This window comes from Eulemur rufifrons, chromosome 17 (assembly GCF_041146395.1).
Source record: "Eulemur rufifrons isolate Redbay chromosome 17, OSU_ERuf_1, whole genome shotgun sequence".
In the NCBI taxonomy this organism is placed as follows: domain Eukaryota; kingdom Metazoa; phylum Chordata; class Mammalia; order Primates; family Lemuridae; genus Eulemur; species Eulemur rufifrons.
This window is the reverse complement of record NC_090999.1, coordinates 91,857,137-91,885,008: the sequence shown is the minus strand read 5'-3', so window position 1 is coordinate 91,885,008 and position 27,872 is coordinate 91,857,137. Positions and strand designations below refer to the sequence as shown.

The following is a 27,872-nucleotide window of genomic DNA, read 5'->3' as shown; positions in this document are numbered from 1 at the left end:
CCCCTCTCCCCACACCTCCGGCCACAGTTGCCCCGTGGCCGATCATTATTTTCCTTTCATGCCACAGTGCTTGGGGCCAGTGTGTGTGTGTGTGTTAACTCTAGGACCCAGACGGGGAAAACAACAGTTACAGGAGCAACAAGTCAGAAGGCCAATTCCCTCTTTACTTTCCTTCTTTTTCTCTGGCTCTTTGTCTTCCTTGTCTCAAATCTAAAATTTACCTGAAAATTAGCTGTTATTCCCTTTCCCTGTGTTCCAGATAGGACGGGTATAAGCTTACTTGCCTTATATGTTTGTTTTCGTGTTGCCTCTAATTTGAAACTTGAATTTGAGTGATTTCTATCAACTGTATAAGTACTAGTGATTATTAATCTGAGTGAGCTAAGAATTCCTTCACTAAAACATAATAATAGCTAATATTTGTAAGTTCCAGGACTGTTCTAAATGCTTTAGCTTTAACGTACTTATTTAATCCTTACAACAACCTCAGAGAAAAATACAATTATTATTAGAACATTAGAGATGACGATGTTTCCAAGGACACGTTAGCCTAAACCTAGGTTCCAAAAGATTGTTTTAAATCATTACACCCTTCTGCCTCCCCAGCCCCTTTTCTCTAATTCTACACACACATCCAACGAGCTTGGTTATCTAGTCTTCCTTGACATAGCAGATTAAAGAGCAAATTAAAAGTAGGGTGAGCAAAGCCCTCCCAAGTAACAATTTCCCACCTAGTACAGAAAATGACAAATGGTGGCCGTGAGGACCACATGGGCCATTGGCTCTGATTTCATGTGGGACCAGAGAGCTCCGCTGAGTCCCAGGGGATCTTGCTCTATTACCACCGCACAGTATAAGACTAATGTTCTAAATAGAATATGGAATCATAGGAAGGTAATTTTATAGTTTTTAAAGGTACCTAAGTACACATTCAATTTCATAATAAATGTATCCCAAAATACTTAAAATGTAAGTGGCAGCCCTAAACACGCAACTTTTTAGAATGACACATTTATCATGGGTTCCAAATACTTGATATTTTATGGGTTTTTTTCTTGTAATGCTTTCTCTGTTTTCTTCAATTCCCCATCGCTGTTTATGATTCAGTTTCTATATACTGAATTAGGATAGAATCTGTCAAGCACACTGATGCTATATAGATGTATAGTCATGGACACACGGTATTGACGATGCTCCCTGGACCTGCAGAATTTTCCTTTCATGCCATTATGAACGGTCAGAGAACTACAAGGGTGTCCCTTACCGTTCCCCTGTGTATCCTGGACTGCAATGACATTGGCCTGTGGCAGCATCACACGTCCCTCCATTATGGCACTGACATTCTTGGGAACAGTTCTTTCCAAAGCGACCCTCGGGGCAAGGCTGACCGCACACTGTGCCCTGCATTCAAAGAGACTTGGAAAATTAGATGGGCCTCCAGCCAGGGAGGGATTGGAGGAGGGAGAATAAATCAGAGGAAATAGAAAGGGAAGGAGGGATATGGGAACGGGGCTGCAAGAAAATTAGATTAAGGGAATTTTAGAATTGTTCATCATCTTAAAAAATGTTAGAAATTTTAAGTTGACTTATTTACTTGGTAAGCCCAAATCTCAAGGTACATTCAAAGATGGCAGACTAATAATCTTAAGGAAAATCCATATTAAAAACTGAAGTTTAAGATAAAGCTACATCAAATTATTATGGCAACCTAAGGAATTTATAAATCCTCCTAAGTGTTCTTCCTTGTGTCTTACAGGCACAATAAGTCAGCAATACTTATTGAGCATCCGTTACATAAATGGCAACATCTGGCACACATGGAATATCCAAATGCTTTGCCATATGTTCTAGAGAAAATGCACATTATGGTTGGCTTTATTTCTTAAAATGTAGCATAGGATAAAACTGAAATTTTGTGTACCTGAATTAACAGTTACATTGCCCAAGAAACACTTCTACTGGAATTAACCTAGACATTTATTTCAGAAGAAAAACACTTTATTTTCAGCAGATTCAACAAGCATTGCTGAGCCAAGATCAATAGGAAAGCTTATTTCCTGGGGAGAAAAATCAAGAGAGCAACTTGGACATTTCTCCTCACCCTGGAGGCTGCCGTCTTGTCAAGCACAGTCATTGCATTTACTCTGCGCCTGTGTGGAAGAATAGGACACGGTGGCGACAGGGCCGTGAAACGCTCTGCTGCTCTCTGCTTCCCTCGGCTGTGTGACCGGCTCACAGCCTCTCACCTGCTCACTGGAGTTATAATCAGACAAACAACATATCCCACACACAGGTAGTTTGCTAATGTTTCTAACTGTTGGAAGCTGTTGCTTTGTCCTCCTTCTCTCTAAAAAAAGGCAGACTGTGGGCACTCTGAAATTGGAGGCTAGCGAACACCAGATGGTTTTGTAAATGTTTATTCTGGACAGCGTAAGAAAATACATTTCCTCTAACTCCTGGCTACCCACAAGGGCAGTTGGTGTGCTAATTAAGTCTCCTCCGGTGGTTTCTAGCTATCTACCAACAGGGAAATTTCTTCCACAGACTGTTGGAGCCCAAAAGGCCTTTGAGAGATGATTCAAATCAGCACTTAGCCGAGAGTCCTCTGCGTGCCAGGCGTCGAGCTAAGCACCGAGAACCACAGATAAGGTCACAGACTTTAATAAGTACACACCGTGGCGGGGACAGATGTAAGCATAGCTCTAATCTGTCCATTCTAGCACAACACATGGTGTGATGGGAAAGATGACTGAAGGAAGAACGTTTAACGCGCGGGGGGGTTGGTCTGTAGTAGGCAAGGGTGCTGGTGGAAATTTTCACTCTCTCAGGGCCTGACTCTGACTACCCATAATGGTCCCATTTAAGCTTCAGAAATGCTGTTGAAATGTTTTCATGCGTAAGGATTAACATGAGCAAACAGCTTTAAAGAGGACATTATTTCTCTTAGTTTAAATTCATAGGTGTGTGTGTATGTGTAAAAGGAATATGTATTCATCTTTGAAAAGCACCTAGGACGCTAGCACACATAAATGTCATAAAGGAGAAGTGTCAGTCCGAAGGTCGGCTACACAGAGAGAAAAGAGTGGCCTGAAGCATCGTCAGGGTGAGGGGCCCGGAGCAGAGAGAAGTGGTGGGAGGGGAAGCTCCACTGGCCTCTAGAAAGGACCTGTCTGTCCACCTGCTGGGACTCGGGGTCCCACCCTGCGGCTGCCACTACGCCACAGCATGACCGCCTCAACTGAGAAAGCTTCAACCTCAGGGCTGAAGGAGGCAACTCCACAGACAGTATCTACACAAAGTTCTCAGAGTAGAATGCCTGTAGTTCCTCACCCACAGAGTACAGGGCTCTCTGGACACTCTGCCATTCCAGAAAAATCTTTCCCTTGCCAAGGACCAACGTTGACAAAAGGTCAAGTGTAGGAAATGAAGGAAGAGAAGCAGTCAAAGACAAGCCAGCATTTTTACCGTGGGCAACTAAGAGAGAAGTGTTAGTTTTAACCACGATAAAAAGGGCAGAAGAGGAGTAGCCTTGAGCCAAGCCTGGGCGTACCAGTTTGGCTGTATGAACGCTGGCCTTGCGAGGCTTGCTTAAGTTTGCTCCGCACTCCTTCCATAGCGTCTCTGTTCCCCTCACCCGCGGGCACCCAGTCACACGCCCCTCTCCAGCTCCACTGCCTCACGGAGTTTCTCCATGCTTTGCCTCGAGAGTTTTTGACCCTCGCGAATTTCTGCGTCCCCATTTTTGACCCTGGCCTTGGTTCTGATACTTGCTGTACTCCTGCCCCAGTGGTCTTGATGTCTTCAACTCTCCCTCACGGCCTAGACTGCAGTTCTCCTCTGCGCTATATCCACAATAAAGGGCAATACCAGACCAATTCTGCCCCCAGGTCTGGCTGCACGGACTATAGCTTGGACATAGCCCAAACAGATGGTGGCTTCATGTGTGATAAACACACACCTGGGCTCAGGGCAGGTAAGATGAAGATTTGGGAATATCATCAGGTGATTCTTAAGGCTATGGGTCTCCGTGAGATTTCCAGAGAGGCTTTATAGTGAGAAAAGAGGAGAAGGACAAGGTCCAAACCTAGGAAATACTGTAACGATGGTGTGTAAGAAGAGTGGGATTTGGAAGAGAGATCTTTAGCATATGTGGTCAGAGAGAGGGAGATTAGAGAAGTAGAGGGCAGAGATTAAGGAAGGGAGGCTGGTGATCAGCACAGTCAAAAACTCTGGAGAAGAGAAGCAGAAGGAGAACAAGGAGTCTTGGCGATTAAGAAGTCACTGTAACATCTGAAAGAACAGTTCCAGTATTGCTCATGGAGATAGACAGTGACAACAAAGCAAACTGCTCTGATAAGTAGTTTGCTGAGAAACAGCCATTGGTCCTTTGCTCTTCTGTCCTCAAGCAGACATATGCACAAACCAACTCAGAAAGATAACAACAACATTATTTCCGGATTTCAGATAAGTCTAATCAGTAAACTAACTGGCATTGTGAATTCCACTTAACACTAAGCCTGTGAAATTGCTACTGAAGAAAGGGTATCCTGGTCAAAGTTTGGGAAGCATGGTGAGTTACAGCTTCCTCCCAGATTCCCACACTAAAGCTCTGAAAAGTTCTGAAATACTTGGTAAACTTGGTTTACCTCAATGTATCTCCAGATTTATGAGACTGGATGACTTTTCTCACATAACACTTATATTGTTGAGAATAACGTTGCCAGAGAACAATAGCAATTCATGGAAGATAATTATGAAAATGATGGTTGAATAATTCTAGTGTTTATCAGCTAGGTATTTGCCTCTTTTTTATCCTGAGGGGAAATGCAGGACAGACAGCCACTGTCTTTTCCATGAGGACCCTTAACACACTTCAAGTCCAGGATGAAATCACCTTCTGCCTTCTCTAGACTAAAGGATTTCAGCTTTAAAATGGCTGGGTATTTCCAATTTTGGAATCATTGCCCATCGTTGTAACTTTCTCTTGTGCTCAAGTCCTCCACATGTGTATTCACCTGAGCATCCGGGACGAGTGGCTTTGGGGTGCGGGGGCGGGGAAGGACACTTACCATCCAGCCACTGGGGCAGGAGCACTCTCCGGTGACATGGTGACACACTCCTCCATTCTGGCAAGGGCATCGCTGCTCGCACTGTGGACCGTGTTTACCAGGGGGACACAGATCCTCGCAGCTGAGGGGTTAACGTGTGACAAAGGACAGCGTTATTTCCCAGCTACATAACTCAGGGTCACAGGCACCCAGGGCCCTACAATACACAAGCTTTCTCTGTTCAATAACTGTTCATTTAATTTTTTAACCTCAAGAGCAATAATCGTATTGCCTGGAAGTATCTTTGAGGGGGTCACCCAGTCCTTCCCTTTGTTTTGGGGTACTTTCTAAATAAAACCATTTCAGTTTCAGGAGAATCTTGTATATGGTAACACCAAGGAAGAAAAATGGCCATTCATTGGTGACAGAACTTTCCATGTAACTCTAGTAAAGCTCTGTGCTACAGTTTAAGTCTACTGTGGTTTGTGTCTTTATTCTAATCTCAAAGAAAATCGCAACGCTGGCACTCCACCCCCTTTGCACACATTCTCTTCATAATCAACTGTCCGTGTTGTCTCGTCCCCCCCCTTTCCCCCGGCCCCATGTCCGCGCGGACCTTCTTCTCCCAGCCTTTGTCTCTTCTGCTCTCCTGTGAAATCGCTCCAAGTTTCCCACAGCCCTTTTCGATTGTGGCCTCGATGAAAACCCATAAAAGCAATATTAACAATTAAACAGTTTGCGATGATTATGCATTCCTCCGAAAATCAGGGCTTTCTAGGCCAATGCAATTTTTTTCTTTAGCTCTACTTTATAGACGTTAACACTGTCGGCAGGAAGTATTTATCTAATCAGCAGCTTTTTCCCCCCAGATTTTAATTCTGTGATTTATAAGTGTAATTTTCTTAGTAAGGGAACAAGATTTTTCTTTCTCTTACTTTTTTGGGCAAAATCTGCCTCTTATTCTGTTTGCTAATAGAAACAGATTGAAGAATGCCCTTCCCACAAAATGAAGAAAATAGCAGAGGTTAAGCGGTAGCTTCTGTGTTCTTCAGAGAGAATTAAACCACCCGTGTGCATATATTCTACACAGATGTGATACACACTCCGGCATATTCACAAAGCAGCATATGTACCCATGGGCATTAAACAGCCCAGTTAATCCTTTACTGTGGACTATTTGTAACCTCTTCCTCCTTTTCCCCTTTCTAAGGCACTGAACCCACCTAGCTTTCTCCAGCCACAAAGAGCAGAATGACATGGACCATTAATAGCCAGCAGTATAAAATGAATGTAATCACGGAAGATTTGAAGCAGAGCCTCGTATCTGCCCCAGTGACCCCCACACACTGCCGTTCAGCAACACCCCGACTCCCTCTCCGTTTGCCCTGCAAGGCCAGCGCGGAAGCGGGGCTCTGGCGCCCCCGCGCCGAACAGCAGCAGAACCCGACGCCGTCCTGCTGACCTCCCTATCCGTGCTCGCAGTTCAGACCCGTCAGCAACTCTCTGGGCAGCTTTGGAGACGGGGGCACAGGAAATACGACAGTGGCAGCAGCATGAATGGGGGGGTGGGCTCTGCGGCACTGCTGGGCAGCAGTCACTTACAAGGCTCCGGTGTATCCCGGTGGGCAGCGGCACTCCCCCGTGACGTGGTCGCAGGTGGCTCCGTTCTGGCACTGGCATTTCTGGTGGCAGTCGTTTCCATAGGTGCCCTGCTCACAGCGTTCCTCGCAGCGCCAGCCCCGGAAGCCCGCGGCACAGTGGCAGGCCCCCGTGATGGGGTTGCACAGAGCCCTGTTTTTGCACTGGCACCGGCTGCTGCAGTGGGGCCCCCAGTGATCGCCGTCGCAGGCTGGGATTGGGGACACAAACAGTGCAGGGCATCAGAGTCGGGGGTGGGTAATGGCAAGCTCTTCACAGTGGGCTTTCCTGTCCCCTTGGACAGAATGACTTGACATCCCCTCATCTCCATTCATTAGCTGGGCACCAGGACTCCGGCACCCACCCGTGGCAGTGCTTCACCCACGGGTGCTCAGAACCAACTGGGCCACTTCCTGTCACTCCACTGCTTAAGCGTCACTTCATTTCCCAGCTCCAGGCCTTCGCTCGGCCTGTTCCCTGCACCTGGAGTGCGGGGTTGGATGTGGCTGGAATAATGGGCCAGGGGAGGGGGCGAATGGTGCTGGGGGCAGAGGAGGCTGGCGGGGCAGATGGAATGATCAGCTTATGCAGGGGCTCCTGCGCACGTGAAGGGGTCGGGATTGCATCTTGTGGACAAGGGGTTAGTAGAGAAGGATTTTAAGCAAGGAAGGACAGTGCAGATTTGTGTCCTACTAAGTGTGAGGAAAAGGCAAGAAGGAGCTGACAACGAGAGGTGGAGCAGGAACACAGCAATAGTTCAGACCACAGAGCCGGCCTGAGCCCAGGCAGTGGCGGTGGGACGGAGGAGGGGCCCAAGCGGAGGCAGAGCTGCTAGCCGGTGGGCTGACCCTGCTGCAGGTCTGGGCCAGAGCACTCCAAGAGGGAAACTTCTGATCTGCTTTCAAGCTCAAATCAGTCAAAATATTTGTGACTGGGAGGTAATCTCAATCACCTACCAAAACAAGGCAGACAAAAAATGGACCAATATGTTTAAATATACTGACCTAGTTAAAAAACAGACAAACCTGAAACTGAAAATGGAGATTAAATAAAAGGTAATAGGCACACTAAAACAGGTAAGAGAAAGGAAGAAAATAGCATTTGAAAAATATAAAGTGCAGTTCCAAAGAAAAGAAACAGTGGCCGCAATACAAAGTCAGCGAGCAGGAAGGGAATCGGGGAAAGGGTAAAAAACCTTAATCCCAAACATTTAAAAAAATTATAGAAGGTGAAGATAAATAAAACCTACTCTCAATATGTATTGCCCAGCCGGCAGTGTATTTATTTATTAATTAGATGCTATAAAAATCACCAGGGAAGATGTACCACCCTAGAGCTCTTGGGATAAATTGCTTCTATGACTTAAAACAAAAGTTTCATTTCATAAAAATTGTGTAACTTCAACAGATCTGGAATACATTATTGTAAAAAAAACAAAACTCTAGATGCACAGCAAACAACTCATTAGAAGTGCAGGATCCATCGTCCAGTATTAGAATCTACATTTGATTTCATAATATCAAAAGGTTTAAATGAATAATTCTGTTTTTAATCAGTATGGCTTTGGTCTCATTAGTACTTTAATAAACACTTTAACACAATTAAAAACAATGAGAGAGAATTATTGAACCAAAAGCAGATCAAGAAAGCAATTACCTAAGAACTCACAATCTTCCTTCACAAAATAAGATTAGGTGGTAGTTACAAAATGAGATTTAAGCCTAATTCTTATTCAGATGAGTTTTTATTTTATTGCTTATAGATGTGGACAATGAATCTTTTTTCAATTATAACTCTGTTAATCTAGGATCTTAAAAGGAAAAAATTCTTTAAAAAGATTACACGGAATATTCCTTTTGATCCTTTCAGCTACTCCAGGTAGAGAAGAATCTATCCTGCTTTTAACGTCCTCCAAAGTAAATTACACAGTCCTTCCTAACTTGTTCCTTGACTCATCAATCCTCAAGAGTAAGAAAAATCTTCATTCCACACGAGCCAAATCTGTTATGCCACCTGCAAGCCTTTTTTCTCCTGCCCTTTCTACAACACCGTTAGCCCAATTCATCCCTAACCTCTATGTCACAAATGACCTTATTCCTGAAATGTGAACGTGGCCTTGATCCTGCTTTCTTTTTTTTTTTTTGAGACAGAGTCTCGCTCTGTTGCCCAGGCTAGAGTGAGTGCCGTGGCGTCAGCCTAGCTCACAGCAACCTCAAACTCCTGGGTTGAAGCGATCCTACTGCCTCAGCCTCCCGAGTAGCTGGGACTATAGGCATGCGCCACCATGCCCAGCTAATTTTTTCTATATATATTTTTAGTTGGCCAGATAATTTCTTTCTATTTTTAGTAGAGACGGGGTCTGACTCTTGCTCAGGCTGGTCTCGAACTCCTGAGCTCCAGCGATCTGCCCGCCTCGGCCTCCCAGAGTGCTAGGATTACAGGCGTGAGCCACTGCGCCCAGCCGATCCTGCTCCTTTCTAAATGCTAAAACTCCAATACTTTTACTTGTATTTTCAATTTCATTCATCTTTTTGCAGAACCCTCTCCAAAGTTTCCATGTCCCTCTCAACTTCTGGGAGCCTCAGATATTGAATTAAATACTTGTCAACTCCTTATGAACATAATGGAAAGGAATTTTAGCTAATAAAATTACCTTGATAAAAACATCAAGATCATGTCAAAAGCACTTTTAAAAACCGCAGTGGGTCACCGTAGAGTTTTCCCACCATGACACTGTGGTAGGAGTGGCCCAAGCACACGAGCTGTACAAAGCGTGTTTCCTAACAGAGCAGTGGGAGGAACAGAGGCACTGAGGGGACAGGGCTGGCCTCTCCTCTTCTTCACAGCCTTGTTTTACGTCCCAGTCAACAATGTCTCTCCCAGCAGAGCAGTCAGGCAGAGACCAGCTCTGTTTCCTCGGGATTAGACAAAATAAATAAATAAACATATATAGATATATAAATATATATATCATCATGATAGAAATGAGTTTATGCCGAAATTGGTAACTGTCAGCATAGGAAAAAGGGGTTTGAGGCTTTTAAAGAAATATTCTCATGCCGACATGGTTAATTTCTAAGTCCTATGGCACGCTTTGTAGTGAGCTTCCCCACTTTGGGATGTATTCTCCTAAAAAGCCACTAATACAGGATGTCACAGTGTGAATACTATGCAGCAACACGAGCTATTCTGGAAAAAAAAAAAAAAAGTCCACATACAGAAGTTTACAAACAAATAGGAAGTAGAGCAAGTGGGACACAGAAGCCGGGGTTGAATTCGGGCGTCACTGTGACTTCCGTTCCTTTCTTCATTTGCCATATGTACTTCAACGCACCCATTTTAAAATGTGTCTCAGTGAGCCACACAGTCTATACCACCTAAGCCAGCTTTTGCCCGATTACTACAAGTATGAGGGTATGGTGACTTTGTCTAAACAAGAGGCAGAATTCGTTCCTTGTGTTTAGTGCAGAACTTGACCAATTATCCTGACTACCAGTACCATGTTGGGAGAGACAATTTGGAGAGTCTGAACTCAAACCATTTGACATCTTTTACTTAATGCCTCACTCTAATTTCACGGACAAGAGTTTCACTCCACAGGAGAAAGTGACTGATTGGTTACTTCCGTTAGTAACTTAGAAAAAATGTAGTTAACATGAAAATAGCTTTGAGTGTCTTAATAGGAAGAAAAAGAGATAAAGGAACAAAATTTTATTTCAGATAAAATTGAAAGTAACTTAACCACTAGTGAGCAAGTGATGACTCATTTTCAGCTTCTGGTTTCATCTCTTACCGTGCTAACAGCTGGCAACGGGCTCTCAGATGCAATGTGCCCGGATCCACACAAATGTTTCAAGAGACGGCTTAATGAGAGTCTCAGACATGCACAGACAGCTTGCTCTGATAAGCTCTCATAATGAGTCGAAAATAAGAGAAATCTTAAACTACTGTGTACTATCAGATGTATATAATCCATGCGTCATCCCTCAGTGAAAACTAGTAGAGCATTGGATCCTCCCAAGGCAATGGACTGACGCTGGAACCCTATGGCTATAACTTCCAGTGATCCCAGTAACCACAGGTTACATTCATGGGCTGAGAACTGTAATTCGTTCAATTGATATCTTTGGACTACCTGCTATGTGCCAGACATGGCGCTAGACCTGGAGTTCAAAGTAAAACAATAGAGTACATGCTTCTAGCAGCTTCCAGTTTAGTGCCAGAGACAGCAAGCCAGTAACATACAACACTGTGTAATAAGTGCTAAGCTCAAGGTATGGACTAGGTACAATGCAACACATGGGGATAAGGACCCAGTGTTGGTGTATCAGGAAAGGCTTCCCAGCTAAAATGAGGCCCAAGCTGAGACCTAAAGGCAGGGTGTGCCACATTTAGATAAAAGGTAGAGGATTTTAAAATAGGAAGTCGGGGTGTGACAGGGGTGGGGTCTACAGAAGGTGGGACATTCACAGTGAATGAAACATGCAACAGCCAAAAGGCCCAGGAATACAATCTTGGGCCTCTACGCTATGATTGCACTAGGGACATAGTCATCTTTCATAGCTCTGTGCATAACAAAAAGGAATAAGCAGAAGTAAACATAGAATTAGGTAGAGATGAGGAGATATTAGACCTGTCCTCTCCCTTCCTCAGTCTCACTCCCCCACCACTCTGTCTTCAAATGCAGCCCAGGAACCTCTATCATTAGGAATACTTTTGAGACCCAGTTTGAGATGCTCTCTGAAAATTGCATTATCTATAGTCCATGTCACTCACTTTGCACCTAGATCATAATTTTTATATATGTTTGCCTTGCTTTGTATCTCCCCCCAAAACCTGAATTTCATAGATATTAAGACACAATGATACTCTTGACTTCAGCAGTTGTCAACAGAAGGTTTTTTACAACCATGTACAGCATGACCATCATATGGTTGACGATGATGGTTAGCTGCACTCTGATTTTAGAGGTGAAAAACTAGGCACTCTGAGTCATGAGCAGGATAAAAATGATGCTGAGACTTATACTTACCGTGATAATGGTAACCTCTCCCTTTGTGTGGAAACCAGCAATCTCATTCAGTACTGCAGGAGAGTAGACTACTACACACTTTTTAGAGATTAGTCTGGCAAAGTGTATGAAAAGCCCTTTACCATAAATTTCTCTTCTGGAAGTTTTTTCAAAAGAAATAAACATATATGTATATAAAGACAATAACAATTTATAATAGCTAAATAGCTAGCTCACCAACAATACTTTGTGTGCCCACAAACACTGTTCCAAGCACTTGAGATAGTTTAACTCTCATAGTGACCCTATGAAGTAGGTACTGTTTTGTAGATGAAGAAATTGAGATCCAAGTGACTCGCTCAGAGCTACACAGGTAGCAAGGAATGAAATGCAGACCTTCTGTCTCTGGAGTCTGTGTTCTAGATCACTGTATTTCACTCCCTCCAAAGCTATAAGGATGTTTATCTTGGCATTGATTATAATAACAAATAATTGAAAACAACCTAATTTTGCAGTAAGGGGACTGGTGAAAAAAATTGGGTATAATCATACAATGGAATACCTGCATCAGTTAAAATGATATTATAGAATAATATTTAATGAGTTGGAAAGATGTTTACAATATCATAATTGTTGAAAGTAGATTAAAAAACAGTATGCACCATACGATCCAATTTTAGCAATATATTAGAAGGAACCAGATGAAACTGTCATGAGTTTAGGTTAAAAAAATGGCCAGATATGAGCAATTGCATATGGTTGAACCTAATATCTGGAGGGAAGAAGAAAAAGAGAGAGAAAGAGAAAGACAGAGACAGAGGAAAACCAAAAGGCTCTACGAGAAATGGTACCACTGAGTAGCTCTAGGTCTCGGGATTACATAGGATTTTTCTTTTATTCATTTGGTTTAACTAGATCTTCTAAATTTTCTACAATAAACACATATCCTTTTGGCAGTAAGAGAAAAGCAAGCAATAAGTTTTGTGGGTTATTTTAACGGTTCTACCTTCAGAGCATTTATATTGTGCCAGGTTCTGCACTTCACATTTTACACACCTCTTTCTAGTTCTCATGACTATCATGACAAGGTGGGTATCATTACCACATTTAGCATACATAAGATATTTAAGATTAGAACATTCAGGTAAAATGCCCAAAACCCCAAACCTAGTCAGTGGTAGCATCAGTTTTCAAACCCAAGACTTTCTGCATACCGAAGTCCAAGCACTTTACAGGAGGCCATTCTGTTCCTGAAGTACTGAAATTCTATATTTCGGTTAAATATAATATCCCACAATTATATTTTTCATCAAATATTAAACCAGTACTCTTTCTAAGGCAGAGCAACACATGGTAACAATTCACTTGAGCAAGGCTTTGGGGTCAGCCAATGACTCAATATTTAGGGGCACTGAAGATAAGAAATTACCTCAGTAGTGAGAACATAAGACATTTCTCAAAGAAAAAATAAAATTAAGGAGATGGTCAGATTTGAAGAGGTTCTATAAGTTGATAATGATTCTATGCCAATACTTTATCTATGAACCAGTATTGGTGTCTCTAGCTTTAGGAACACACCAACCAGAAAACTAGGCCCATGTGGTGCTTAGCCCATGGCTGGCACTCAAGAAGTATCTGGCAAATGAATGAAAGGGATTGTGATACAACTTTCACAAGCAGAGAGACCCATGAATCATCATAAAAATTCAACCTACACTCTTCTCTCCTAACCTACCTCAAATCCTCATCCTAGTTTTCCATGAAAAGGTGATGAGGTGGGGGGAGAAAGTGTTCTAGGATATTTTAAGTTTCTAACATGTGCCAGGCATTATTACATTATGAGCGACATCATGCAGCTATTTCATTTAAACCTCACAATAAATCAATCAGTTAAGTATTGATTGAGTTTTAGTAGAGACAGGGTCTCACTCCTGCTCAGGCTGGTCTTGAACTCCTGACTTCAAGTGATCCTCCTGCCTCAGCCTCCCAGGGTGCTAGGATTACAGGTGTGAGCCACCGTGGCCGGCCGAGTTAGGTATAATTGTTCCAATATTTCCAAGTGCAAAATGGACTCAGGTGGTAATTTGTTCAAAGTCACGTTCAAGTGGCAAGAGCAAAGGTTCAACCCAAATCCATCAAGGCAATGCCTCCCAGAGAAGTGATGGTCAGCCATTGCAAAGCATGAATCAGTACAGATTAACTGCTTCTGCCTGGTTTTCAAAGGGGAACATTCTAGAACAAAAGTCTCATAACTGTTTATCTTAGAAATAATACTTGTTTGCCTAAAATGACAGTTCTTTGGCCTTCAAAATGTTAGCAGCAGTTTCCTCGGAATAGTTTTGATAAGGATATTCCAACATGTCCACAATCATACATGTATTGACAAAAAAATGAGGCATTAGGAAAAGTCTTTGAACAAATGGAGACAGTCTAGCATATCTCTTGTCTTCATGTAGACAAAAGACAAAGAAAGGGGCTCAACTGAAGATAAACAGAAATGTTATATTGAAAGGCGCTCTGGAGGAAGGAGTGAGGACACATGAATACTTTGTCTCATCCAAAGGACTCCTTCTGTCATCAATCAATCAATCAATCAAAATAGATGAGATCCTTCTGCCCTTAGAGAAAGAAGTGATGTTTACCATCAAGTTCACTTGTTACAAAATTCCTCATTCACTCGCTGGCTCAAGGAGAAGGTATAACCATTTAACATTACACTGACCTGGGCCCTAGCTGGGCCATGGCCATTCCATAGCTATGGAACCTTGGCCAAGTCCCTGACCTTTGCTATACTTAATGTTCTTTTTGTAAAATGAGGATAGTGGAACATACTAATTATACAAAAAGTACTTGTTAAATATGACACAGCACATACCTAGTAGCAGCAGAAATTTTATTCCATCGTTTGCACATTGGAACATCCAACCTAGTGGGAAAAAAATGCCCTAGAAAAACATCTTCCAGCTGTATAGGAAGCTGGAAAAATATGTCTGACATTGGTTTGTATTGTTTGTTTGTCTTGCATGAATCATTCATGCCCAAAAGAACAACCTGGTTCTCACAATGTGAATTTCAAAAATAAAACTGCCCAGTAACTCTATAAAGAAAAAAAGAAACAAGGTCTGGACTTTTCATTCATTTTTACAAAGGCAACTAGAGAAAGTTCAGGCCTACAATGAAACCCAATGCTGCCTTTCATCCTATTCTTCATTGCTAATTAAAAACTGGATTTAGAAATTTCCCACTTGCTGATGACTGTATGTCCAGAAGTAGGCTTGTATGTGGGGTTGAGAAATGTAAAATGAGAAAGAAACAAATACGTGAATGTCTTAGTAATCTGCACCTTAGCATAAAGAAGTAGATTGTGACACAATCTAGAGAATCTTGCCAAATTAATACGCACCGAATAATTCCATTGACTTGATTTTTCCTCAGTTTATCTATGTCCGTGGTTCACCAACTAAGACCACAGAAGCAGCCTTGAAACACGTTTTGAACTAGAAGATGCTTCTTTAAAGCAACTGGTTCTAAATTACAGAGAACACAGAAGTGACGGTTCTGTGTACTTGTGTTAGGGCTAAACCCTCAATGAACAGAGCAGGTCAGATTTTTTTTATCTTGGTTTAATATCTCTGGGATCTAAATATAATTGTGGAATAATATGAGGGTCAGGAACCCTGGAGCTCCATCTCTACCGGATACCTACAGCAGGAGAACATAATGAATCTTAGAACCCAAGGTTATTATGAGGAAAGAAATGTCAGCTTATCATATATAACTAACCTCACCAGAGTTGCTGTTTGAAGTAACTAACACTGTAAGTGTCTTCAACATATAAATGTCATGCAGTATTTATCAGGATAAATCAAAGTCAGTAAACTGACTTGACAATATATGTTTACATGAAGTTAGACTGTGTTGTTTTCCACTGACTTTAAGCAGGAAAATGCATGACTATGAGAGAAATTAACAGGGAAGAAAATTCAATCCTTCAGATTGAAACATATAGGAAGAGCACAAATAAGTCGCTTTCACAAAAATATCTCTACAAAGTGAGTCTTTTAGAAGAGACCAAAATAATTTTCTGCTGTCTCAAAAGATAGAAAAATATGGTTCCTCCTGAAACATACACCCTTTCTTCTTAAGCCTGGGTTCACTCAGGGTCTTTTATCTCCCTGTGATTTCATTCCTTGTGCTTCAGGCTAACAAGGCTGTGGTGTGTCATTCCCTTTGTTAATGGCAGAAGAAAAGATCCTCATTCAAAACATCAAGCGCTTTAAAAATAAAACAACTTTGTAAAGCTTCTCCATCCATGGAGAAGAACAATAAAAATGTATTTTCCAGCTCCTCTGAAAGCACTAAAACCCCATGTCCTTCACATGTCAAAAAAACCCTCTGGAGAGCTGACGGAGTGCCAACAATCACCGTGGACAGCCGCCCAGTGCTGTTGATATTAATTTTATTCAGTGGCTAAGAGAGAACCTTCATTCTTCCTAAAAAATGTTTGTTAAATGAATTTTCAAAGCATGAGCTGTCATTTTATAACTTCAGTGTATGCTTATCACAAATTATGAACCAGAATAAAAGGGTGTGAAATGTTTATTCTTTCATGTGCCTAAATATAAATGTTGCTGTCTCTCTATGGGAGCATATTGATGGCCCTATTCACAGTGCAGGAAAATCTCAAGGATATAAATCGTAGGCTAGGATTAAGTAAGGGATTTGGGGGGATTACATTCATTCACTGACGTCAAAAGAATACTAACAACCTCGGGAGCCATTATAAGATGTCTCGCTTTATTAAGTCTTGTCATATTTTCATTCTTTTGATCATTTACTCTTCCGTTAAAAATTTGTTAAGCATCTACTAAGGCTACTGAGCTATTTATTGAGGACTTACTACCTGCTCCTTACTAAGACATGTAGTATAACTAAAATTTCTTCATGTATTGGAAGAAATTGGCCCACCGTGAGATTTGTCACAAACGACTGTGCTAAGTGTGACAGTGTGCGGGATGCTGAGGAACAGAGAGGACCTACGTCCACTGCACCTTTGGACAGAGGAAAGGAAGGAGGGCGGGAGAAGTCTTCCCAGAGGAGGAAGGGGTTGAGGTGAGTATTAAAGGATAAGTATTCCGCACCACCATGTGCAAAGACTTATCTTCATTTTGGACGTGAGAGGCTAAAGGGCAAGGGCCTTAAATGATTTGCATAAAACCCCATAGTAAGAAAACTAAGCCCAGAACCCTCAGTGCTAACTGGATGGTCTGAAAGATTTAATACAATTTTCTTGAGGAAAAAAAAAATTTAAACTATGGCAAATGACAAATAATAATAATACAAAGGCTCATGTACTCACAAAGGAGAGTTAACGGTTAAGAACATTATATCGCATTTGCTTCAACATTGAATGCCAAAAATAAAACATTGCAGGTAAAGTCAAAGTCCCTTTTGTCTCCTTTGTGCCTGGTTCCCGGTTCTTACTCTATTCCTTCCCCAGAGGTAAACACAGTCATGGTTTTAATAGGTATCCTTCTGCTCTGTGTGTGTGTGTCTCTGTGTGTGCTCAGAAATGATACACAGAATTGTTTTATGTATTTATTAGTTTTATATTAAATATGTATGTCACTGTGCATCTTTCTTTTTTCCAGCCAATATTATGAGATTGAGATCTACTAATATTGATACATCTGCTAATATAATGGAATGCTGTATATTTAATGTATGAGTAATGAACTCCGTTACTATAAACTGCCATATAGCATTCCACTAGATTAACAGCCTGCAATAAATTTAGCTTTTCCTATTTACATGGCCCTTTTTAGTTGTTTCCAAATTTTCACTATTAAAAAGATGCACAGAATATATCCCCTAATAAGGCATTCAAGGATTTCTCCAAGGTATACAGACAAATTATAAAGAAGTAGAACTAAAATTGCTGGGTCATACGGCCCATATATATTAAAATTTCACTCTAGAGATAGCCAAATTCATCTCTAAAGTTACTCTGCCAATTTACTCTCGTGGGAGTAATATAAGGAAGGTTCTTTTCATGACAACACTTGGTATTGTCAGACTTCTTAACCATTGCCAATCTGATGGTGAGAAATGACATCTTGTTCCTGTATAACGTACTTTTTCGTTATTACAAAGATAAGCATATTCTCATGTTTACTGGCCAATCAGGTTACCTCATCTCTGAATTACCTTATCATATCCTTGGCCTATTCTAAAGTTCAGGAATTTTTTTCCTTATTGATTTGTAAGAGTTTTTTACAGATTTTATATAATAATTTGTCTGTTTTATATGTTGCAAAAATCTTTTCCGAATCTCTTGCTTCTCTTTTAACTTTGCCTATGATGTCCTCTGTCTTAAAGAAGTTTTAAATTTTGATGTGGTCTGAATATTCTAAGAACTAATTTACAGCATCGATAAATTTGCTTATATAATACTAACTTTACCACTTGAATTTCTATTTTTTTTTTAAAGTGGCTGCTGTTCTTTAATGTATGAACAAAAATTCCCAGTTATATACTAACATCAAATTCAAATCAATTTCATTAACATTTAAACTTTCTTTAAAAGTTACCTCCACTTGTTTTGTGCAACAGTAGTGAATGGTAAAACCACTTGATTTTCACAGAATTGTAAGATGACACCCTTCATTTGTGGGCTAAGAGCGATGTTCGGAACCTCTACTATTTACTCTACTAGAATAGTCTTTATGGCTAGGATAAATATTATCATTGTATTACTTTCTACCCTTTTTAGTTTTAGACATCTCAAGCACATTTCCTTTGCTCCAGGCTATGGAGCAAATGTTCAAACTCTTTAAAATTAACTAGGTTGTGTATGAATTTAAAAAATACTTTCATCAAGAAGGAAAAAGAGTGATTAGATTTTTTTTTTATCTTTCCCTGAGGAAATATTCAAGTATTGAAAAAAATTCTTTAACATAGTCGCAATAAGATATCAGATGCAGCCATGAAATAAACTGGATTATAAAATAAACCAAAACACTTAATTTCAGCCAGTTGACAACATCACCCCTGAGACAAGAAATATGTGGCTCTGCTAAAATTGAGTAGAGCCTGAACACAGGGAGGGTAGCAGGTGAGTCTGCAGGACCACCTCTCACCCTTTCCCTCGGAACACAGCAGCCGCGAGCACATTACCACAGTCAGAAAATGGCTCTTATATGTTTATAGGAAAGAAATTATAAAGATTTATGGGCTAATATTTCTGTTCCCCGTAAGAACATTTTTAAAAAACTGGCTTAAGTTATTTCCTGCTATTTATTTGATAAAGGAGGAGTCTAAAAAGGTTAATGAAATTCTCCTCATTGCTATGTGATTTGAAATAATTTGTAGTCTGAATTTCTTTGCTTAATTTCTTACTGTTCATACTCTATTTGGGTACAAAATAACAGCTAAGTTCTATATCATTGTACAAAATTTCCACCTGGAGAAGTAATAATGCAAAAGTTTAGATGGCAAAATCATTAAGCATTCTCCATTCAAATAAAGGCTTTTAAACACCTTGCTTAGACATGAGGCTGCCATTTCAGAAGTTACTCCCCCATCTTAGTAATAACCTTGATGCTTACACTACTATCTAGGCTATCTTGAGGATGAGGAGCTCCCAGATCCATATTTTCCTCGAAGTTCATGGAAACCACATCTAATACATCTGGTCTGGTTTCTACAATTTCATTGCAGCTGCCAGTTTATGGGCAAGGAATCTTCTGCCAAGTTATCGAGAATGAATGTGTTTACATTGCACATAACCAAAGTGAATCCTGAAGCCTCAGAAGCCTACACAACCTTAAGACCACTGCAGGAATGACTTCAAGTCACGCCGTTTCTCTAGAAGACCTTTGGCTCCTTCCTCCTTGGCTTTTCCCGATGCTTCGCCTATTTGTTTACATACTTCAGCTCCTGTATTAAACTGAAAGCCCCTGGAAAGAAGAGGTAGAGTCTTACTCATCTCTCATACCTTATTTTTGTATCGATCACTGCTCCTGGCACATGTATGCCTTTATTGCTTCCTTCCACAAATAATAATTGAGCATTACTGCCTGCCCAGCACCGTGCTAGACATTAAGTGGTAGCTAGACAGCAGTGAATAAAACAGACAAAATTTGTGTTTTTATGCGGCTTATATCCTGAAGGAGAAGACAGACAAAAAAATAAAAAGTAAACAAATCAAACATTTGCAGAAAGTGCCATTAAAAAAAAATACTTAAAAAGGAGATGCGATACAGAGTAACAGGCAGACTCTTTGCATGTGGAGGTCAGGGAACGTGTCTCTCTGGTGGTGACCCTTAGGGTGAAATCTAATTGACCTACAGACCACATCCATGGAAAGATCCAGGGAGAAGAGTATTATTCCAGGCAGAGGAAATATCAAGTGAAAAGGCAGAAATGCAACTAATGAGTTCCAAAACTGAAAGGCAGAGGCCAAGCAGTGTGGTGAAAAGTAGTGGGCCGAGAACGGATCAGGGAAGTAGATCACGCAGGACTTGGATCACGGTCGAGGCTTTGGAGTTTATTTCAACTACAGTGGGAAACACTAGGCAGTTTTGGGAAGGGGAACAGCATGTTCTGAAGTACATTTTTACAAGATCACTCTGGTCTAAATACAGAGAATTGACTCTAGGGAGCCCGAGGAAGAATAAGAGACCAGCAAGGCGACTACTGGAATCACCAAATTAGAGAGGATGTGGTTTAGGTTGAAGTGGCAGCAGTTGAGATAGTGAAAAGAGGTTAGATTGGGTTATATTTTGGAGTTCAATCAACAAGACTTGCTGAGAGATGAATATTGCACAAAGTTAAAGAAAAGGGGGGAAAAAATCAATGAATGATATGGAGTGGAGTTAAATAGCATGACAGCCAGACGTATCTTTACAGCTCACTAGATGAGTAATGTAAATGTCTATAGCAGTCTCACAATGCCAGAAGCAAAATAACCAGACATGAATTCATCTGGTGAGGACATCCGTGATCAGAGGTTGGAAATAATGCACACACAACAGCAACCTCTTCAGGGCTTCTGGCTGGGAACCTCTCAGCAAGCAACTGTGGACAAAGAGAGGCTCTATTTAAAGACAGATGTGGCCTGCGGGACCAGATGCGATGTCCCCAAAGAGCTGCCCCATCCACTGTCCAGTCCAGACCGGGGGTGTGCGGAGTGTGGCGGAAGCTGTGTTTGTCACACGAGGAGCTGCAGCAGCGTTTCCTTGCCCTGCCGATGCTGCCAGGCTGGGCACTCAGCAGGCCCTGCGTCTTCAGTCCTCACAGGCACACGGAGGCGGTGCTCTTACTGTTCTCAAAGAACAAGGAAAGCGAGGCACAGAAAAATTAGGCTAGGACAACGGCAACTTCATTCCACCACGGGGGATGGGGGGTGGTGGTGGCGGTTCTCTGCCCCTCCAGAAAGTGGCCAAGAACAGCTCAGATTTTGGACTCCTTCAAAAAGGCAAAATCAGCAGCTTCTGTCTGTGACCTCTGTCAAACTGTTTGGATGGTCTGTCAGTGAAACTACCTTCGCGACAGTTCTGATGAACCACTCCGAGCTCAGTCCTTCCCCCATCCTCAGCGTCCTGTCCCCCAAGCCAGCGAACCCGAACGATCCACTCTTGCTGCTCCATCAACCTGATTTCTAGAGTGGTCCTGACAGTGTGCCGGGCGCGCTAATGCCTTGCAGTGAGGACCAGGCTCCCAGTGTCTTCTCTCCTCAGACAGCATCGATCCCACCCTTGTGGCCGGTCAATAGGCCCTTACGGCAGACCTTGCTGAGAAATACGCCAGCTTTTTGTGCCTGGCCATTTCCGGCTTGTAGTAGCCTTCACGTGGATTCCCCATGTGAATTACCCTGGGCAAAGTCTCACTACTCACTGCGTGCCGTGCGGCGTGCCCGCGTCACACAAAAGGTGACCAGTGTTCCTCGCATTGTACTGAAAATGCTCGGGCTAGTCTTGCCTCCTGGGCATATTTTTACTACTTGCAAGTACATTTAGCCAGAAATGCTCTTACTGACTAAATAAAACGCCGGTTTGGATTTTCTAGACCAAAATTAATTTCCATTTTGCCTCTTTCTGGTACTAATGTCAAAAGCAAAAAGCCTGAGGGACAAGCATTTGAAAACTATTTGCTGGCTGCTGACTGAGTTAGGATTCTCCCATTTGCGCCCTGTAACCACAAGCACAATAAGCTTCTCTACAGACATTTAGAAAATTACAAATAGGATTTATATAGGTTAAGAAAACAAACGTGTTGTTGCTATTCATTCAAAAGGTTTAAAGAGTTTCTAACGCAAAGAAAATCTCAGGAATTGCATGTACATATATATTAACGTAAATCATATGTAGAATCTCAGGCTTGAAAGGAATCATAAATAAAATCTGGCCCAACATGCTTAACATCACAAATGAGGAAGGTCCAGATGGGTGCCATCGTCAATGCGCCATCTCTAATGTCCAGTGTGCCCTCGGCATCTCTCAGGGGACTGACTGATGGGAATCTCTGTCCAGTGCCGCCGCCCCTCCCCGTTGCTGACTCTGGTCACTTCCACCGAACCTCTTTCCAGCTGCGGGAGGCACCGGGCTCGCCACTGTGGCTAAGGTCACTGGCTCTGAACGAGACGCGAGCCTGGCTCCGCCATTCTCGCGCTGCACAAACTCAGGCAGGCCCCGAGCTTTCCGCACCTCCATTTCCTCGTCTGTAAGTAGGAACAGTCACTGCAACCATCTCACAGTACGTCTCGACCAGGACATGCGTTGATTCCTGTAAAGTCTTCCGGTGACGCTTGGTACCCGCCGCGCACTCAGTAAAGGTGAACCATTGCGAGCATCCTCCCATCAGCAATGCGGCCCCACTTCTGCTCCCTTCAGCAGCAGTGGTTTATCCCCCCTGCCAGTTTGCCAAGACAAGACAGTCATCGAATATAAACTGCTCAGACTCCCCCCACCGCGCACCAGCACTGCTGACGCCCAGAAACCCACCCCCATCCGCGCTGGCCGCTCCCGCCCTCCTCGTTCTGTCGGGAATGGGAAGTGCTTCTTCTTGCTAACGCCCCCTCAGCGCTCAGGGTCCCCTCTCATCTCCCAGCCGTCTTCTCGGGAGCCTCGTCCCCCCAATTAAATGACTCCCTGTCTCGACTCAGTCTCCAGCCTCTGTGTCGTTTCTTTCACCATTCTCTCAGCCTCGGCGTTTTTTCCATCTTAAAACATGAGCAAAAAAATATGATTTTTCAAAAACCTTTTTCTTGATCCTACATGTACTTCTTACTTATTCCCTATTTCTTTGCTCCCTCTCCTTGGCTTCTCAGAGAAGTGTCTGAAAGAGCAGTCTACACTTTGTCATCATTTTTCACTGCTCCTCACCCCGGAGCAATCTGATTTCTGTCCCCAACAGTAAACTCAGACCTTCTTTCCCTCTCCGCTCAGAAAACCTTTCACTGTCTTATCCAACTCCATTCAATTTTCTTCAGTCTACTTCCTCTATGAGGCCATTCTCTTCCTTACACTTATCTATACCTTTCTCCCAAGCTATGAGCTCTGTGGGACCAGAAACCATTCCCCATTTGTTCCCTTACCCCCAGAATCCAATACAATGCCACAGTAATCACTCAATCAAAGTACAGGAAATGAACACATGAATGGCCTTCTCAGAATCATACAGAACCAAACAGTTCATTCAATCTAATTAAATGGAACTTTTACTGTGCTCCAACCACATTCCAGGCAAGTGAAGGCTAAAGAGATTAATAACACACGGCCCCTGTGCTCCAGGAGTTGTCACCCAGTGAGGGGAGAAAAGGCATAGAGGCTTGATGCATGGATGGACAGATTGATGGGAGAAGAACAGAGAGAGAGAGAAAGAGAGAGTAGGGAAGAGGGGAGGGAAGAGGGAGATGGGGTAAGAGATTAATGGCATTCACTCATACAGGCTAGAGTACACATTAGGATGCCAATAAAGGTAAAATATGTGTGTGCTTTTTAAAAAAATCATTTTAATCAAATTTAAAAAGAAGCAATATGTCTAAGTCTAGTCAAATATATCATGATTTCATTCCAGGAGAACAAACTTTGTGCAGTTCTCTGACATACCTGGTTTTTTATACAGAGAATACATTGAGACCCAGAATACTAACTGCCTCATAGGTAGGAACCCTTCTCTCCACGGCCAAGGTAAACAGTCATACAAATCTCAAAGAGAAGCCTTTGTAAAACTGTACATTTGAAGGTATTTGTAAGTAAAAATGATGGCTGTGTATGATAGCTATCAATTTATTACCATCTGGCCATTTTAGACTCACAAGAGTGGCTGGACTGATCGATCCTGATTAGCACAGGGAAAACTGTGTTGCTGCCACACCTGGGGAAAGGAGAACCAGGTCTGGGCACAGGGATTCTGTGGAGCACCTACTTCTTCATACTTCCACACCCAGTAGTAAAGGTTAACAGCGAATGTCAGCAACCAAAAAAAAGCAGGACATGTGGGAACTCAAACTCTTCAGGAATGAAGGTTTGAGTCACTCCATCAGGTAAAGAGCCTTAAGCAACTGAGGTTCAGGCTGAGGACGGCAGAATATGAAATAGGGAATGAAAGAAGGAAGCCGTAGATATCAATGATAGCCCTGTGGCCAATTACAGAAAAGAAGTCTGTAGTAGCTTTTAATATTTTCTATTTGCTTGTTATGTGTATATGCTTATTTTTATTTGCTATTTTCTGTTCTCCTCTTTTTTCCCATTTTTATTTTATTTTATACACAAGTTGTTGGAAATTAATTTTAGTATCAAGGAAACAGAATAGTTAGTAGAACAGTGAGTTTGAAAAAAATTAATATAGCCATCAACAGATGCGATGCCTACTGGGAATTGCATCTCCTCGTGGGATTGTCTTTACTTGTACAATGAACTGCTGTATCATGTTAGATGGAAATGCAGGGTTGTTTTGTTGATGGATAGGAATGTAAATGTGTGTAGAAGGGTGCATACAAGAGCTGAATAATCAAATGGGTGGACTGCAACAGTTATCAATTTATTGCCTTTCAGCTCTTAATTTATCCTTCATTGCCTGCTCTACAAAAATGGATATGGGCCCTTTAAAATTTTTTCCTTCACTAACTGGCTGAAGGTTAAGTATGTTTAGTAGAGGGCCCTAGAGAGACACTGCAGAAAGAGGGAATTTTCCATCCTAGCTCCAGTGTGCTAGCTCAGCGGATCCCGTCAGTGCACTCAGCAGGGCAGCACCCAGCCTGCAGTGTGAGCACAGTGCCCATGGCTTCTCTAGTGCCAGGCTCCTAATGCACGCACAGCCTGCCCAGCACCCTGTTTCTACCACGCAAGTGGCTTCTCCAGCACCCAGCCTGCAGTGTGAGCACAGTGCCCATGGCTTCTCTAGTGCCAGGCTCCTAATGCACACACAGCCTTCCCAGTATCCTGTTTCTACCGCACAAGTGGCTTCTCCAGCACCCAGCCTGCAGTGTGAGCACAGTGCCCATGGCTTCTCTAGTGCCAGGCTCCTACAGCACAGACAGCCTGCCCAGCACCCTGTTTCTACCGCACAAGTGCCTTCTCCAGCACCCAGCTCCTGTCATGAACAGCGTCTCTAGCATTCAGCTCCTGTAGTTCACATACTGTGGCCAGCAGCACCTATCAGCCAACAACTTCCCCTTTTTTGTAGCAGAATGCTTCCGGTGAGACACTTTTCCATAAAGAGCTTTCTCAAGCATCCTATAGGGCAGATTTCTAGCACGTTCCAGAGGGCAGATTTCCAGCAAGTTCTGCTACAGCAGCACCACGCGGCTTCTCTGCCATTCAGGGAGCTGTGGCTGTGCCCCCTCCAACAGGTCTGGATCGCACGCCTAGTGGGACTTCCTCCTTGGGCTTCTGTCTCAGCTCTAGGGGTAGTGGCTGCCTCTTATATCTGCTTCTCCTGTATTCTTTAGAGTTCTGTCTGCTTCCTAGCCAATCCCTCATTGCTCCAATCTCCTGTCATAGTTAGGTAATAATTCTTTATATTAAACTTTCTCCTTTCAAGTGACCGTATGTCCCAGTAACAATGAGCATCTCCAGCACCCAGATCTTAGTGACCTAAATATCACTCCCCAGTAAAAGGATCCAAGGCTTCTTTGAGAAATGGCTCTAGGGCTGGGGCAGTAAAAATACAAGATGAGCCAGGGTATCTTGTAGTATCAGAGAGTAAGGAAGTGCTCAAAATCAAAAAGATGAAGCATGTCAAAAGGATACAATGGCCAAAGCTGGAACAATCTGAACAATAAAATAAATTAGGTAATATTGACTTTTAGTCCAAAATACAAAATAAATATACATGAGTCCACATTGATGTAAATAAATGATGGAATAAATGGAGAAGAAACAAATCTTCCTTACAGAAGAATTACAAATAATGTAAGTAGATATTCCTCCTTCAAAGATACGGAGCTAGCTAACTTCCTGCCCTTCAGCCCTGCGGGTGAGCTAGACGTAGTGCCTTGGTTCCAAAGAATAGAGGTGGGGAAAGGGGAAAATAGTAACTTCACATGGAGAAACCTGGCAAACACCACCTCAGCCACGTGATGAAGGCTAAAGTGATGACATCATCAGCGATGTCTTGTGAATATCAGATATGGTGTGACGAGAAGCACTTCAGCTCTGTGGTGTTTTCAAAGCTCATAACCCGAGTCTAAGCATAAGAAAAACACCAGATAAATACAAATTGGAGGACATTCTGCAAGGTACCTGGCCAGTCCTTTCCTACACTGTCAAGATCATGAAAAGCAAGGAAAGTCTAAGAAACTGTCACAGACCAAAGGAGGCTGGGGAGACTTGACAGTGAAATGCAGTGTGGTGGCCTGGATTGAAATCTGGAACAGAAAGAGGACATTAATGGAAAAAGTGATGAAATCCAGATAACATCTGGAGTTTAATAGTAGCATACGAATGGCAGTTTCTCACCTTTGACTAACAAATGGTAATTTAAGAGGTTAACAATGGGGGAAACTGGGCGCGGCCATATGGGAAAACTCTGTACTATCTTTGCAACTTTTCTGTAAATCTAAAATTGTTCCCAAATAACAGCATTATTCAAAAAAGTATTACTGTGGTTTCTGTACCCTGATTGGACCCTGACTGATATAAGGGGCCAGTCTAATTATCAAAGCAATCATTTTATGGTTCTAACACACATCATCAAATTTATATATAACAATAACCAGAGAGGAGGTTAAATAGAAATAGAGTCCTTGGAAATTAGGCCATTTTAACTCTGATACATAGTAGATTACTAGAGAGTACTTTTTGTTTCCAGAATTATCTGGCCAAGAGTAAACAAAATTATACATTTCCTGATATTAGGGTAACTGCCACAGACAAAACCCAGGTAGCAAGACACAGTGAGTAGTTCAGCTTAGAATATCATTTTTTATGTACCTAAAATAAGGTATCAAAGATGTTTTTCTCTGAACATCTTTAAAGACTTCAGACATCTGTTCATGTTTATTTATGTTTTTGTTCATTATAAATCTAAAACAAGAGTTTGTAGAGAACAAACTAAAAGTTGCCTCAATATTATCTTCCAGTATTAAAAGAACATGTGTTCTCAGAATTCTAGTCTTCATTCAAAAGCCAGTAAACTCCAAAATAAAGCAACAGTTTATTCTCTAGAAGGCCCAAATCAGTTCTAGAGAGTCTGAAACCCATGTAGGCTTTTGTTTTGCTTACACAAACACTCTAGTCTGATCCCTTAGCTTGAGGTAGGCTGCAGTTCTTAGGAGACAAAGTATGAATACAACTGAAATTATTCCATAGCTTCTTGCCCTGGAATTAGTAACAAATCTCATTTTTCAAATGAAGAATACACCCACTCACCCCTTTCCCACTAGTTTATAATAATGTTATTTTTCTTCAAAACATCTAGGCACAACTGATTTTTAAGCTGGAAAAGTTAATGAAAGCAACATTGCATTTGAGGTCAGTCGGCCAGAAAAATGGACATGAGCCAAATCCCACATCCCAGACATTTTGCCTCAATGGCGTGTGAACAAAATGCCCACTCTCCTCCTGATCTCCAACAGAAGCAAAACAAAACCCTGTAAGACAGTCATCCACTGGAATTGAGAAGCCTGTCAGGGGCAGAAAGACTCTCTCTCTCTCTCTCTCTCTCTCCCC

The 27,872-nt window shown here is 42.1% G+C and overlaps 1 protein-coding gene across 1 annotated transcript in view; it reads right to left on the bottom strand.

The window, feature by feature from the left end:
* Nucleotides 1–27,872, bottom strand: part of MEGF10 (multiple EGF like domains 10) — a 116,146-nt gene that overhangs the window by 47,634 nt on the left and 40,640 nt on the right. The window contains exons 5-7 of the mRNA XM_069492240.1: nt 6,651–6,897; nt 5,070–5,190; nt 1,265–1,401 (exon numbers count right to left, since the gene is read on the bottom strand). Coding sequence (XP_069348341.1) covers nt 1,265–1,401; nt 5,070–5,190; nt 6,651–6,897 — 505 coding nt within the window. The remainder of the gene's footprint in view (nt 1–1,264; nt 1,402–5,069; nt 5,191–6,650; nt 6,898–27,872) is intronic.